Raw genomic sequence first — 16868 nt, 5'->3', positions numbered from 1 at the left:
TACTGAGACAATGTCTATACGTTGAATTCCCCCTACACTGACCACCCTAGCTGAAACTGTCTCACTCGACTTAGCAGCTAAATGACCTCGCATCCTGGCACAGGCTAGTGACTCCTTTTCCAATAATCTATCCTGTCGGAAGTGCCTAAACACTACCTTCCTTATCCTGACACTGCAAACCAGCACCCTATCCTGGCTCCTCTCCAACTCAGTAGGAAACTTAGGGGCAGGTGTGAACCAGGCGGTCACCCCCAGAGAACACAGTCCTCAGTGGTTCAGTGGATGTGGGCATAGTTCAGAGAGTTGCTGGCATTGGGAAGGAGCATACACAGGGGAGCCGACCAGGGACCACAGGAAATCCACCACCGGGTCCGCGGTGATCGCGGCAGTGCTTCGGAAGGCCAGCAGAGGGAAGCACTGCTGCAGAGGCTCTGGAGCAGGGCGAGGCTCCGTGCGCAGGCCCACGGGAACCTCCAGGATTGGATGGCACCGATCTCGCCCGGCCTGAGAGCTCCCGCGTGAACCCAACTGGCAAGGGAGGGGGCTGGAGGCTGGCGGGCGGGGCGGTTGGGGCCAGGCTGGGCGGGGTATGATCCAGGTGAGGACAGGTAGTGGGGGCCAGGTGGGACTTGGGGGAGGGCAGAGGGGCTGCTGCACAGGAGCGTGAGAGGGCTGACTTGGGTCCAGCCAATGGTCTTGAGAGGAAAATGCCACTGGTGCCCACTGAAGAGTGGACTGTGGCCCCAGAGAGGTCTTTGGGCTGGATTCGGGCAGGCCCTGGGCAAAGTGAGGTCAGAGTCCGCTGAATCCTTGGGGGAAGATAGCCTGGGCAGTGTGATGCCCAGCTGTGCTGTGACATGTGTCATGGGTCCTGTGTGTCACAGGTTTGGGGCAGGAGTCACGTTGGTTCTGTGGTAAAGAAAGGCGTTGAACTCTCGCTGACGAGCATGGAACTGCTATGATTGGTAAGAAGCCATAATCGGGTCTTATGACACAGTTTCTGCTCCCTGGGCTGGGCAGGTTTGGAGGCCAAGAGCTCCATTCTCACTCAAGGACTAGTGAGGCTTGTAGGACTTAGAGAGAAACAGAGCATTAATTCATGATTAATTCCAAGGTATTTTTGAACACTTCCTGTGTGCTAGGACTTGCCTTCATAGAATTATATTCCAGGTGGGAGAGAGCCACTCAAGGCTGAGTTTTGGGCTTTTGCCTTGCTATTTAATGAGATGGGAGAATGCTGTAGGTGGATGGAATCAAAGATTGTTTTGAATATATTATGTTGAGACTCCTAATAGGTTTTTCCCCAACATACAACATAGGAACAATATACTTGGAAAGAATTTTACAGTGAATTTTACATTGAATATGCTTACCACCTAGACCCTACTATTAATATTTAGCTATGCTTGTTTTTCATCTCTACATCACTCTATCTGTCAATCACCTGGTATATTTTTTTTTTTTCATTGTGGTAAAACATATGTAATATAAACCACCTAGTCAGCTTTTAAGGTGGTATGTCAAATATGCCATTGGAAATTTGAGTCTAAAGTCCTAGGGGATTTTAGGGCTAGAATCGGTCTTTGGAATCATTACCACGTAGGTGGGATTTAAATTAAAGGACTAGGTGAGACCACCTAGGTTGGGAGTGTACATAGAGAAGAGGAAGGGAAGCCGGAGGGAGATGGTGGCCATCCACGGTGAATATGCAAGAATAGTTTGGCACTTAAGAGGATTTTCATCATTTTAAGAAGAAAAACTTTGGTAGAATAGAGGGGTCTTAAAGTCAAGTGGAATTTTCTTTTAAGATAAGGGAAACTAGAATATGTTTATGTGCTGCTGCTGCTAAGTTGCTTCAGTCGTGTCCAACTCTGTGCGACCCCATGGACTCAGCCTACCAGGCTTCTCCGTCCCTGGGATTATCCAGGCAAGAACACTGGAGTGGGTTGCCATTTCCTTCTCCAGTGCATGAAAGTGAAAAGTGAAAGTGAGGTCGCTCAGTCACATCCGACTCTTAGCGACCCCATAGACTGCAGCCCACCAGGCGCCCCCATCCATGGGATTTTCCAGACAAGAGGACTGGAGTGGGGTGCCATTGCTTCTCCGTTTATGTGCTGCTGCTGCTGCTGCTGCTAAATCGCTTCAGTCGTGTCTGACTCTGTGTGAGCCCAGAGATGGCAGCCCACCAGGCTCCCCCGTCCCTGGGATTCTCCAGGCAAGAACACTGGAGTGGGGTGCCATTGCATGGGATTGAATTCATAGAAAGGGGAACAGATGAGATGCAGATGAGAAAGGGGAACGTTTCAGGGGAAGTACTTGAGTACCTCAGAGAGGAGACCCCAGTGCTGGTGAGCAGTTGGCTTTGAAATGAATAGGAAAATACATTCCATCGTATCTAGAGGGGAAGCTGAGGAAAGTACAGATGCAGACAGGTGGTAGAGGCACAATCTATGAAGGCAGCCACCGGCTGAGAGTAAGGGCAGCAGGGGAGAGGAGAAGAGGCGTTAGGAGATACATGTGACGTAGCCCTTCTGGAGAGTGGGAAACTGAACTAAGGGAAATGGAATTGGATTGCTAGGCAGCGCTGAGTGCCTGTTTGGGATGTGTATTCATGAACTTAAAAGTGAGATTAACCCAGTGGGGTTGTTGGCTTCCTGTGGGTGGGAAAAGTGTTGTGAAGATTAGGTGAGGTAATACATGGAAAACGTTTAGTATGGTCGCAAGCATATGGTGACTGTTACCTGTTTGAGTCCTTACTTTGTTTTTTTCTTTTGTTTATACAAATGTGACTGAGGAAAATGACATTTACCACCAGAGGGGAATCTTCTCCTGTGACATATTCTCTAACCAACGTCCACCACAGTCTGCAGCTACTTGAAAGTGTAGCTCCTGGTGTGGTTACATTTATACAACTTGATACTTGAGCATGTTTTTCTAAAAACAGCCAAACTGTAGCAAATAGAGCTTTCCATTTCCAGACCAACTCATAACCTTGGACTGGAGGGGCTGGGGGTTTTCCTCAGTGACAGTGTAAGATTTTGTGAATGTCTGTTATTACTTGTTTTATTGGCTCTGCTGTTAATGGGAATCCACAGATCTAAGATCAGCAGGGAAAATGTTCAGCCTCATAGGTTGTAATTTCTCCCTGACTGCTTGGGCTGTATTATGATACAGATAATAATAATGGCTGACCCTGACAGCTCTTAAAAGTGCCGGGCACTGTCTAGAAGCACATTATATGCATAGTCTTGTTGAATTGTCACCTCAACTCAACGAGGCGGGTACTATTATCATCTCTGTTTTTCAGATGCAAAAGTAGGCTCAGAGGCGTTAAGTAACTTGCCCTGGGTACACATGGTCTGATATCTAGTTTCTGCTGCAGACTTCAACTTTTTTTTTTTTTTCTAAGAACTTAGTCATCACTCATCTATACCATACTAGTGGAGTAGACAAGATAATGGACTGAAGCAGGTTGACTGGATTCAGAAACTGCTACCAATTAGCTATGTGACTTTGGGCAAAATATTTAACCTCTGTTCCTTTTTTTGTTTTTATCCATGAAATAAGAATAATAATAATACCTATCTATAAGGTTCTTGTGAGGATCACATGAATTAATATACTTAATAAACTTAAATTAATGCCTGGTAGCGCAGCCATGGTGGTGTGTGTACTGACTGACACCCCTAAAATCATTTTCTGAGGTTTCTGCTGCTGGATTTAGGTTGAGCTTGGAAATGCTCTTAACTCAGGGATCATCTTTGTTTTCCCTACTTTTATGACCTCTCCGAGGGAAGCAAACATATCAGTTTTCTTCTCAGTGCAGAGAACAACTTGGATTTCATTCAGATTCATCTGACCAGTGATATTCATTTAATTTGTCCTGGCATTGCAATACTATTTAGAGGGAAATAAAGCTTGGGGAGTAATGTGATTCCATTTTGTCCTCACCAGATCAGCAGCCTCTCACAGGGGTTTGGTTAGAAAGGACAGTGGACTATATAGCTAGCGCTGGGCACAGTGTGTGGTAAATGATTGGGTCAAGGGGCATCACAGGAACATGTTCTGAAAAGATCTGTAAAATCAAGACCTACTGTGATGTGTCACTTCATCTGCTGACTAAAAGCCACTGAGCAGGCTTGGCACAGGAGGCCAGTGAAAGTCCTAAAGGATGTTTTCTGGTGGACAACAGGGAGACTGAATGCATGGCATAAAGTAAAGGTTCCCAGTGGGTCTGCACCAGAATATTGCGGGAGTTTTATGAAGCTTTGCAAAATGATAGGCTTTACATCCACAGATTCTGAATCAGTAAGTCATGATGGGGTTCTGGACTCAATCCGTTTTTTAAGAGCTCCCTGAATGATTCTTATGTACAGTTAGCATGGGATATCATTAATGCAAATCAGTGCTTTTCAGTCCTGTGTTTTAAAATCACTGTTGAGTTAAATTTTTAAAAAAATACTGATGTTCTAGACTCACCCCAGAGATTCTAAGTCAGTTGACTTGGGCCAAGTGATAGTTAAAAAAAAAAAAAGTCTTCTTAGGTAATTAACCTACAGCCAGGTTTGAGAATCACGTGGCTTCAGACATCATCTTATCAGGAGAGTGAAAAAGTTTGTATTTCTAAATGTGCCCAATGCAGATGTTCAATTTAATAATCAAGTAAGAAAGAAAAATACTAATTGATGATTGTTATTGTTCGTTGCTGCGTTGTGTCTGACTCTTTGCGACTCCATGGACCGCGGCCCACTAGGCTTCCCTGTGCTTCACCATCTCCCGGAGTTTGCTAAAACTCACATCCATTGAGTCGGCGATGCCATCGCACCACCGCATCCTCTGTTGCCCCTTCTCCTCCTGCCCTCAGTCTTTCCCAGCAACAGGGTCTTTTCTAATGAGTTGACTCTTCACATCAGGTAGTCAAAGTATTGGAACTTCAGCTTCAGCATCAATCCTTCCAAAAATTATTCAGGGTTGATTTCCTTTAGGATTGACTGGTTTGATCTCCTTGCAGTCCAAGGAACTCTCAGGAGTCTTCTTTAGCACCACAGTTTGAAAGCAACAATTCTTCAGTGCTCAACCTTCTTTATGGTCTAACTTTCACATCCATATATGACTGCTGGAAAAACCGTAGCTTTGACTATATGGACCTTTGTTGGCAAAGTGATGTTAACTGCTTTTTAATATGCTGCTTAGGTTTTTCATAGTTTTTCTTCTAAGGAGCAAGTGTCTTTAACTTCATGGCTTCAGGCACTGTCTGAAATAAGTTAATGATTGAATTAGCATTTATCACCAGGCAGTGAAGATTTCATCAGGTTTTCCCTGGGGAGGAGAATTATCATTTACTGAGAACTTTATCTGTAGTCTTACTTTTAGACAATGACTCCGGGAAGTGTGTATTATTTCCACTTTGTAGGTGAGAATTTTGGGGCAAAGGGAAGTTAAGTGACTTGTCCCAGATTTACACCCAGATGCAGGCAGCTCTGTGGTTTAGGCTCCGTTTCCTCAGTGGTTCCCAGCTTGATCTGGGGTAGGGATCGGCACTTTGCAAAGCTCTCCAGGTAATTCTGACACGCAGCTGAAGTTAATGGCCTCTGCATGGAGCCTTCTGGTGGTCCGCATTCGTCTTCTTTTATAACAGCATGTCGTCCTCTGTAGGGTACAGTCTAACAGCATGTCGTCCTCTGTAGGGTACAGTCTAACACCATGTCGTCCTCTGTAGGGTACAGTCTAACCGCATGTCGTCCTCTGTGCTCTGTGACTGGCTCCTTCCCCCACACGTTCACTTATCTTAGTGTCCTTTCTTTTCTTTCCTGCCTCTTAATAAATATGTTTTGAGTGCCCAGTTTGTGCCATCTTTCTTGGTGCGGAGATGACAAAAATGGTAACAAGACTGACCAAGTCACCAGCCTCATGGTCCTTATATTGACTGAGATACACAGTAAACATATAAGCAGATAAATTTTGACTTATTCCATACATACGTAAGCAAATTTTAAGGTAATAACAGGTGCTTCTAAGGAAAATAAACAGGGTAATAAGTGATCCAGGCAGCAGTAATGAGCATTCCAGTTGCTTCACATTGTTGCCAAAACTACTTTATATTGTTTTGTGTGCGTATGTTTCATTTCAGCCATTCTAAAAATAGGTATGTGGTGATATCTTAGTATTGTTTTCTTTTGCATTTTTCTGTTGGCCAATGGTGATGAGCATCTTTTCATCTGTTTGTGTACCATTTGTATTTTTACTTTGTAAAAAAAAATTATTTTTTTGAAATTTTTTGCCCGTTTGAAAAAACATTGTGTTGATTTTCTTTTTGAGTTGTAAAACTTCTTATATGTTTGGATATGTTCTTTTTCTAAAATTCCCCTCTTTTCTTTCCAACCCCTTTACTAGAATTGCCTTTAACATCTGCATTTATATATTTAATTTTACAAAATTAAATTCTTTTTTTTTTTTTGACCATGCCACACAACATGTATGACCTGGTTCCCTGACAAGGAATTGAACCCGGGTACCCTGCATTGGGAGCGTGAAGTCTTAGCCACTGCACTACCAGGAAAATCCCTAACATTTGTATTTGCATCAATAGTGTTTTTAAGGCAATCTAAGTTCTTTCTGTACCTCAGAACTCTTCCATCTTCTACCCATTACCTAATTCCAGATTTTTAGGTAATTATTACATCAGCACAACATTCTGGTGCCAGAATATATATTAGTTTCCTAGGTTTTCCATAACAGAATTCTACAAACTGGATGATTTAAAAAAAGAAAAATGCATTCTTTCACATTTGGAGGCAAAATTCTGAAATTAAGTTGTCAGCAAGCCTTGCTGGCTTTAAAGTCTCTATGAGAGAATCTTTCCTTGCCTCCCTCTTTTCATGATTGCCAGTACTCTTTGAGTTCCTTGGTTTGTAGACATTTGACTCCAATTTTTGCCTCTGTTATCGCATGGATTTCTTCCTCTGTATCTGTGTCCAAATTTCACTCGTCTTTTAAGGATATCAGTCATTGGGTTAGAAACTCATCCTCACCTGGGTATACCTGGAAATGCCCTATAAATTCACATTCACGGAGACTGGAGGTTAGGACTTTAAAATAGCTCTTTAAAGGACACAGTCACATAGGAGAAATCCAGATGACCTTGGTTTTGGCAATGAATTTTTTAGACACAACACCAAAAGAAAGAAGAAAAAACTTACAGACTGGACTTTATTAAAATTAAAAATTTCTGTGAAAGATATTGTTAAGAAAATAAAGACAAGTTGTACACTAGGAGAGAATGTTTGCAAAACACATATCTGATAAAGGCCTTATCATAGAGTTGGAATCATACAGCCAATCTGGAATCATACCTTTTCAGACTGGCTTTTTTCCCAGAGCAACATTCACTTAAGATTCCTCCATATCTATTTCTGGCTAGATAGCTTATTTCTTTTTATCATTGAATAATATTTCATTGTGGATATACCATAGTTTATCCATTCCACTGTTGAATCACATCTTGATTACTTCCAGTTTTTGCTGATTATGAATAAACCAACTACATTCATTTGAACGCATGTTTTTGTGTGGACATAGTTGCAGATCAGTTGGGTAAATACCTAGGAGAACAATTGCTGGTCATACGGCAACACTATTTCAAGCTTTATAAGGATCTGCTAAATAGTTTTCTAGAGTGACTGTAATTTTGTGTTCTCAGCAGTGAGTCCGCATTCTTGCCAGCATTTAATATTGTCACGTTTTTGAATTTTAACCATTCTTATAGTTAGCTCTTAACCTCTTATTGTAGTTTTATTTTGCAGTTCTCTAGGGGTGATGGACAGGGAGGCCTGGCATGCTGCCATTCATGGGGTCACAAAGAGTTGGACACGACTGAGCGACTGAGCCAACTGACCTGAGTGACATGTGCTGTTGAGCGTCTTTTCATATGCTGGTTTGCCATTTGTACCTTTTTTTTTGGCCATACCGAGTGTCATATGGGGTCTTAGTTTCCTGACTGGGGGTCGAACCTGTGCCCCCTGAAGTGGAAGCATGGACTCTTAACCACTGGACTGCCAGGGAATTCCCTGCCATCTGTACGTATTCTTGGGTAGAGTGTCAGTTTTGCTTTTTTCCCTATTTTAGAATTGGTTTGTTTTCTTATTGATTTTTACAAAAATACTTATTTATCCCACTCCTGGGCATGTATCTGGAGAAAACTTTTAATTTGAAAAGATACATGCATATCAGTGTTCATAGCAGCATTATTTACAATAGCCAAGACATGGAAGCACCTAAGTGTCCACTGATGGATGAATGGATAAGGAAGATACGGTAAACATAAACAGTGGGCTGCTGTCCAGCCATAAGAAAGGACGAAATAATGCCATTTGCAGCAACATGGATGGACCCAAAGATTATCACGTTAAGTCAAAGAAAAATACATGATGTCACTTGTCTGTATCACGTTAAGTCAGACAAAGAAAAATGCATAATGTCACTTGTCTGTGGGATCTAAGATACACAGATGAACTTATTTATAAGCAGAAACAGACTCACAGACGTAGACAACAAATTTACGGTTACCAAAGGCGGAAGGGGGCGAGGCAGGGATAAATTAGGAGTCTAAGATTAACAGATGCAAACCACTATATATAAAATGGGCTTCCCTGGGCGCTCAGATGGTAAAGAATCTGCCTGTAGTGTGGGACACCTGGGTTCATTCCCTGGGGTGGGAAGATCCCCTGGAGGAGGGCATGGCATCCTGCTCCAGTATTTTTGCCTGGAGAATCCCCACGGACAGAGGAGCTTGGTAAGCTACAGTCCATGGGGTTGCAAAGAGTGTGACACGACTGAGCGACTGAGCACAGTGCAGTGTTTATAAAATAGATAAGCAACAAGCTTCTATGGTATAGCACAGAAAACTATACTCAAACCCTGTAAGAAGCTGAAATGGAAAATACTCTGTGTGTGTGTGTTTATAATTGACTCACTTTGGTGTACACCAGAAACTAACACAATGTTGTAAACCAACTATACTTCAAAAACTTTTATAAAGATTGTATTGTTTAAAATATTTTCGGTCATATATTTGGGAGGCAGAAGCTTGGGCATCGTTCTTGGTGGGTTTCATTTAACAATAAATGTTTGACTTTTCAGTGTTATTTCCAGAGGAGGCTCATCACTTATGTCCAGCACCTCAGTACCAGTCACAAGGCCACTGCTGTCCTTTTATTATTTTTTTGGCCTTATGGCATGTGAGATCTTAGTTCCCTGACCAGGAATCAAACCCACGTCTTCTGCTTTAGAAATGTAGAGTCTTAACCACTGAACTTCTAGGGAAGTCCTGATGTCTTTTTAAAAAGAAGAAATCTACCCACCCCCCGCCCCCTTCATAAAAGTAGAAGTTTCAAAAAATTTAAAATGTATCTCATTAAAATTTGAAATGAAACCATGTTAAGGATTTTATTCAATTTATTTATTAGTGAAGCAGCCTGGAACGTGGCAAAGGTGGTTCTGAGAACATTTCGAGGGTCTAGGTTTTAATACGTATTTTGAACAAATGTCAGAGTAAGATTGCTAGGTCAGATTTTAAAAGCCTGGTCTATGTCCAACAGGGCGATAAATTATAATCTTTGGTATTATCTTTCTTTATCCAGACGGAAATTATTTGTATCCCTACAGGATGAAGATTTATAGGTTAACATGTATTCTTACTAAGTCTAGGACTTTTAATCAACAGTAAATAATGAATTGTACAAAGTACAATCCCTTTATATTATTAAATAATCCTTGGGAGGGCCTTTTAAACACCATTCTCATATAACGTTGGAAGGACATGCCACCTATGATTTTGCCTTACTTCCATGTTTTAAATAATCATTCTTAACATACTGTATCATAAAGTTTTAAAATATATGTTTCAAAATAATAACTTTTAGGTTCAGTTATAGTAACCTTATTTCTGTAGTGGAATGGAAAGAATCTTCCTGCAGTGCAGAAGATAAGAGTTCAATCTCTGGGTTGGGAAGATCCCCTGGCTTAGGAAATGGCAACTCACTCTAGTATTCTACAGAGGAGCCTGGCAGGTTATGGTTCATGGGCTGGTAAAGAGTCAGACATGACTTAGCAACCAGCACTTTCACTTCATTTCATTGGCAAGTAAACTATAAGTCTCCAGACCAAAACAAAACAAAAAAATTCCCTCTAAATTTTAACCAATAGGAACAATATAACATCATCTTACAGGCCTACTATGGCAAAGATCAGAAAAGAAAAAAATGTTTATCCTATGTGAGGGCTGTTTTATAGGTTGAAAATGAACTCCTTGAAGTCAGGCTCTGAACTTAATTTTTATCCTTCAATAATGAGTCCCCAGCACCTAATTCAGAATAAGTTTGGCATAAAAGAATTAATGCACTGAATCAGTTCAGTTCAGTCATTCAGTCGTGTCCGACTCTTTGCGCCCCCATGGGCGGCAGCACGCCAGGCTTCCCTGTCCATCACCAACTCCCGGAGCTCACTCAAACCCATGTCCATTGAGTCAGTGATGCCATCCAACCATCTCATCCTCTGTTGTCCCCTCCTCCTCCCGGCCTTCAATTTGCCGAATAACAGTGACTGAATAAATGAGTAATAATATGTTAAAACTGTGAGAACTCGAGTTGTCTAAAATTCCTTTACGTTGTATGTTTGACCAGGTGAAAAACAATTGTTTTCTCAGAACACAAGGCTCAGTACCTGGAGAAGCCTTTTACCCATCTCTTTTGGGAATGACGGCATGTCTTCGCCGGAAAATGCTACAGCAGCGTCTGGTAGGTTCTTACGCACTGTGCGCTGTGGCGGGTGCGGGAGCAGGAGAGTCAGGGCAGTGCTCCTCAGACTGCAAATACCTATGAACCACCTGTGAACGTGTTAACCTGCACATTCTGATTCACTGGGTCTGCGGTGGGGCCCAAGAGTCTGCATCTCTTAAGCCACCGTGCTGAGAATAGCAAAGATTAGACGCTTGTGTTTTATTTTACTCTGATTACGTAATGTTTATTTCTGATTGTAGGTGTACTATGTATGTATTACAGAAATGCCTCTGTACTTTAGAAAGTATATAAAAGCACAGAAACACAAAGAAGAGGATTTTGTGTATAATACTAACGCAGTATTTTATTAGAGGCTGACTGTCCCCAGCCGACCCCTGTTGTCACTGTCGTGCATGCCTCACACGTTAGCAGCTTGCCATCAGTTTTCAACATTTCTTTTGTACCTTTTTCACTCCTTCCTTGTTCAGCTTAGCCTTTGGTTGCTCTTCTACGCTGCCTCCCTGTCATCGGTGTGGGTGTTGCTCCCTCCAGCTAGAGGTTTAAGCCAGAGCTCTACAAAGGGCGTTCCCTGCCAGGCTGCCGCTTTAGCCTTGCCGGTCTGACTCCACAAGTATTCTGGTCCTGTTTGCAATCTGAAAGGCCTGGAGGCCACTTGCTTTCTCATTGTGATATTACTTATCCATAACATGGGTGTCGTTTCCAGTTTTTGTTCGCTTTGATTATAAATACTATTATTGATCTATTAATAATGTTTATAGATTTTGTTCTTTCATTGAATTATTTCTTTAGGATGTGTGCTAATCGCTTCAGTCGTGTCCAACTTTTTGCAGTGCCATGGATTGTAGCCTGTTAGGCTCCTTTGTCCATGGGATTCTCCAGGCAGAAATACTAGAGTGGGTCACCATGCCCGCCTCAAGGGGATCCTCCTGACCCAGGGATCGAACCTGCGTCTCTTACGTCTCCTGCATAGGCAGGTGGGCTCTTTACCACTAGCGCCACCTGGGAAGCCCAATTTATTCTTTAGGATAAATTCTCCAGATGGGGATCCTTGAGCTAATGGATCTGAATTTTGTATTACTTTTTATTATTAGAAGAGTTTATATCACACTACCAGCAATATATTGGTTATACTGTAATCTCACCACATTTGGTGTTATCATAGCAAGAAGAATTGTGGTTAATTTACTTGTTTTGAAATGATGCCTTGAGCTTCCTTTAATTTACATTGCTGTGTTTACTGTCCAGGATTATTTATTTCCTTTTGTGTAACCAGATTTTTTAAAAAAATCTGCTTGATACTTTTCCCATTTTAAGCTAACTGTGCACTAACCATTCTATCAATTATCTTCTGACCTTCTATTTGAGAACCTGATGAAATTTAAATTTTAAAGGAATCTTTTGAATTATAATTTGACTCAGCTTCTTTCCTATTACATCCTACGCACTCCATGACTTTGTTTTAGCGTCTGGGCAAAGGACAAAAAACAGTATACAAAGAATATTTGTCATTAATTTTCTTAAGACACTTCCAAATTAATATGCAAGTGACTCAACTGGGTGTGCTTTCTTGAAAGAAATAAAAATAAAATTAGCAATTCTCATAGTTTATTGGTAGAACTTTTCAGATTCTGAATGTATTTTTCTATATTCAAAAAAACCTACATTGTTATAGTAATTTATACTTTTATTCTTTATTGCCACTTAGTGAACTACCTCTTTTCTCAAGTAAAGATGATTCTTTGTAAAATTGAAAAGTTAAACATATGGATGAATTTAAAATCCAAAATAAGAGAGAGACGAAGCAAGAGCCAAACTACTTTATTATTTTTAAAATTTTTATTGGAGTATAGCTGATTTACAATATTGTGTAGGTGTGCAGCAAAGTGCGTCAGTTATACGTATATCCATTCCTTTTTAGATTCTTTTCCCGTATGGGCCATTACATAGTACTGAGGGGTTCCCCATGCTGTACAGGAGGCCTTTATTAGTTATCTACTCTATATGTAGTGGTCTGTACGTGTCAGTCTCAGTCTTCCAATTCACCTCTTCCCCCACTCATTTCCAGGTAACCAGAAGTTTGTTTTCTACATGCTCTACTTCCGTTTTGTAGATAAGTTCACCTGTACCCTTTTTTTGATTCCACATATAAGCGATATCATATGATATCTGTCTTTCTCTGTCTCACCTCCCTCATATAAGGGCTTCTAGGTCCCTCTATGTTGCTACAAATGGCGTTACTTTGTCCTTTTTTATGGCCGGTAACAGACATCCTGCAATGTGAAGTCAAGTGGGCCTTAGAAAGCATCACTACGAACAAAGCTAGTGCAGGCGATGGAATTCCAGTGGAGCTATTCCAAATCCTGAAAGATGATGCTGTGAAAGTGCTGCACTCAATATGCCAGCAAATTTGGAAAACTCAGCAGCGGCCACAGGACTGGAAAAGGTCAGTTTTCATTCCAATCCCAAAGAAAGGCAATGCCAAAGAATGCTCAAACTACCGCACAATTGCACTCATCTCACATGCTAGTAAAGTAATGCTCAAAATTCTCCAAGCCAGGCTTCAGCAATATGTGAATGGTGAACTTCCAGAGGTTCAAGCTGGTTTTAGAAAAGGCAGAGGAACCAGAGATCCAATTGCCAACATCCGCTGGATCATGGAAAAAGCAAGAGATTCCAAAAAAACATCTATTTCTGTTTTATTGACTATGCCAAAGACTTTGACTGTGTGGATCACAATAAACTGTGGAAAATTCTGAGAGATGGGAATACCAGACCACCTGACCTGCCTCTTGAGAAACCTATATGCAGGTCAGGAAGCAACAGTTAGAACTGGACATGGAACAACAGACTGGTTCCAAACAGGAAAAGGAGTACGTCAAGGCTGTATATTGTCACCCTGTTTATTTAACTTATATGCAGAGTACATTGTGAGAAACGCTGGGCTGGAAGAAGCGCAAGCTGGAATCAAGATTGCCGGGAGAAATATCAATAACCTCAGATATGCAGATGACACCACCCTTATGGCAGAAAGTAAAGAGGAACTAAAGAGCCTCTTGATGCAAGTGAAAGAGGAGAGTGAAAAGGTTGGCTTAAAGCTCAACATTCAGAAAACGAAGATCATGGCATCTGGTCCCATCACTTCCTGGGAAATAGATGGGGAAACAGTGGAAACAGTGTCAGACTTTATTTTTTGGGGCTCTACAGTCACTGTAGATGGTGACTGCAGCCATGAAATTAAAAGATGCTTACTCCTTGGAAGGAAAGTTATGACCAACCTAGATAGCATATTCAAAAGCAGAGACATTACTTTGCCAACAAAGGTCCATCTAATCAAGGCTATGGTTTTTCCAGTGGTCATGTATGGATATGAGAGTTGGACTGTGAAGAAAGCTGAGCGCCGAAGAATTGATGCTTTTGAACTGTGGTGTTGAAGAAGACTCTTGAGAGTCCCTTGGACTGCAAGGAGATCCAACCAGTCCATCCTAAAGGAGATCAGTCCTGGGTGTTCACTGGAAGGACTGATGCTAAAGCTGAAACTCCAGTACTTTGGCCACCTCATGGGAAGAGTTGACTCATTGGAAAAGACTCTGATGCTGGGAGGGATTAGGGGCAGGAGGAGAAGGGGATGACAGAGGATGAGCTGGCTGGATGGCATCACCGACTCGATGGACATGAGTTTGAGTGAACTCCGGGAGTTGGTGATGGACAGGCAGGCCTGGCGTCCTGCAGTTCATGGGGTTGCAAAGAGTCGGACACGACTGAATGACTGAACTGAACTGAATAAACGGTAATAGGATATAATAAATATAATAAGATGTAAAAAGTGGTAATAAAGATGATAATACTCCATCTTATACATGTGCCACATCTTCTTTATCCATCCCTCTTCTGATGAATTTATTGTAGGTTGCTTCTATTGTATTGCTTTTAAACCACAGAAATCTTTCATTCAGTTCCTTTCATAGATTTTCATTTGTTTTGATTATGCTTTAAACATATTACTTTATTTTTTTTAATTTTATTTTATTTTTAAACTTTACAATATTGTATTAGTTTTGCCAAATATCGAAATGAATCCGCCACAGGTATACATGTGTTCCCTATCCTGAACCCTCCTCCCTCCTCCCTCCCCATACCATCCCTCTGGGTCGTCCCAGTGCACCAGCCCCAAGCATCCAGTATCGTGCATCGAACCTGGACTGGTGACTCGTTTCATACATGATATTATACACAAACATATTACTTTAAAAGCCTTTGTTAATGCCAACATCTAGAACTCCTATATGTCTGTTTCTGTTATCTGTTATGTCTCTCATTTCAGTCTTGAGGGTGTATTGGATGGATAGTAAGCGTGAAAATAGCAGGCTTGTTAAAAGGCAGTGGCAGTAATTAAGACAAATGGTGACAACTTGAACAATGGTAGTGGCATTAGAAGAGGAGAGCAATATTCAAGAGGTCAAAAAATAAGGCTGCTCCCATAGGTGGGAAGGGAGCAAGAAGCTTTACGTCCTAGAGGAGGGAGTAATATTAGTATATGTATATTATTTGGGGTTGCCTTATAAAGAAGATTTGTTTCTATTCCTCTACTTATTTACTTATTAATTTGCTTATATCAGTATCGGAGAAGGCAATGGCACCCCACTCCAGTAACTCTTGCCTGGAAAATCCCATGGGTGGAGGAGTCTGGTAGGCTGCAGTCCATGGGTCGCTAGGAGTCGGACACGACTGAGTGACTTCCCTTTCACTTTTCACTTTCATGCATTGGAGAAGGACATGGCAACCCACTCCAGTGTTCTTGCCTGGAGAATCCCAGGCATGGGGGAGCCTGGTGGGCTTCTGTCTATGGGGTCATACAGAGTCGGACACGACTGAAGCGACTTAGCAGCAGCATATCAGTATGGACTCGTGCATATGTATTTTATAATTTATGCTATAATCTAGTTATGTTATTTACTTTGTTCAAATTGTTCCAGTCTGGGCCCTTGGGAGCTCTTTCACGTTGACTCCTGTGTCTCTTTGACATAACCCATGCTTTTGTTTTCTGAGCGTTTAATGACTTTAATTATGTGATAAGATACTCCAGGCTTATCTTACGGTATCTGAAAGTTGTTGTCACATGTACTTTTGTCCTATTTTCTGGTTGTGAATAAGTTTTGCAGCACTGAATCCCTCATGGGCAGAAGTGAAAGTCAGTTTCTTTATTAACTGATGATGGACAGTTTTTCATACATTTATTAGTTTTTAAGTATTCTTCTTCCATGAATTGCTTGTTAATAATTCTTCTAGACATTTTTTTCCATGTAACTGACCTCTGTAGCATTTGAAGCTCCTTCTTAGGTTTGAAGAGCTCACTGTTGTTTAAATCTGGATATGAGGCAATGGTGGCAGTGATATCCAATGTCAGGGGCTTTAGGGAGCTACAGTGCAATTATAACATTCATTATCAGGAGTGTTAGACTTGTATCCCACAGCATTCAGAGGACCATATCTTATTGCTCAGTTTTTGTTTGTTTTTTTTTTTAGTGGTTAAAGGAGTTTCCCAGACGACATGAGGTAAATTTTCTCTATTCTCAAATCAGTAATAGTTGGTTTCTCTTCTTATTGAATTTTAAGAATTCTTTATATATCCTAGATAAATTTTGTCATCAGTTATATCATTTTCCCCTAGTAAATGCTTATTTTTTGATACTATCTTTTAAATGAATATTCAAATATCAGTTTTTTCTTATATAAACTCTGCTTTCATGATTCCAAAATCTGTCTCTACTCTGAAATAATAAAAATAGTCTCTTTTCTTTTGTATATTTTGATTTTTGATCTTATGCAGTGAGGAAGGGATATGATCTTTCTTTTATGGTAGGTAAACCAATTGTCCCAGCCTCATTTATTTTATTTTTCTGGTGTGCAGCCTATACTTTATTTTTTTATTTTAATTGGAGGCTAATTACTTTACAATATTGTGGTGGTTTTGCCATACATTCACATGAATCAGCCATGGGTGCATATGTGATCCCTATCATGACCCTGCCTCCCACCTCCCTCCCCATCCTATCTCTCAGGATCATCCCAGTG

At 41.2% G+C, this 16868-nt stretch overlaps 1 protein-coding gene across 9 annotated transcripts in view; it reads left to right on the top strand.

The window, feature by feature from the left end:
* The first annotated feature begins 567 nt into the window (after positions 1-567).
* PTPN20 (protein tyrosine phosphatase non-receptor type 20) overlaps positions 568-16868 on the top strand; it is a 123813-nt gene continuing 107512 nt past the window's right edge. For 3 of the 9 annotated variants that reach the window (XR_009734257.1, XM_061405611.1, XM_061405609.1), the window contains exons 1-2: positions 570-965; positions 10680-10793. Coding sequence is in view for 8 of the 9 variants with exons in the window: in XM_061405611.1 (XP_061261595.1) it covers positions 959-965; positions 10680-10793 (121 nt within the window). In the remaining variant the exon portion in view is untranslated. Of the gene's footprint in view, positions 966-6296; positions 8076-10679; positions 10794-16868 lie in introns of those variants that run through there. The other 6 variants (XM_061405608.1, XM_061405610.1, XM_061405615.1 and 3 more) reach the window with 5 other exon arrangements.

Source organism: Bos javanicus, chromosome 28 (genome assembly GCF_032452875.1).
Source record: "Bos javanicus breed banteng chromosome 28, ARS-OSU_banteng_1.0, whole genome shotgun sequence".
NCBI lineage: Eukaryota > Metazoa > Chordata > Mammalia > Artiodactyla > Bovidae > Bos > Bos javanicus.
The sequence above is the reverse complement of the archived record's forward strand: the minus strand, read 5'-3'. Positions and strand labels throughout refer to the sequence as shown.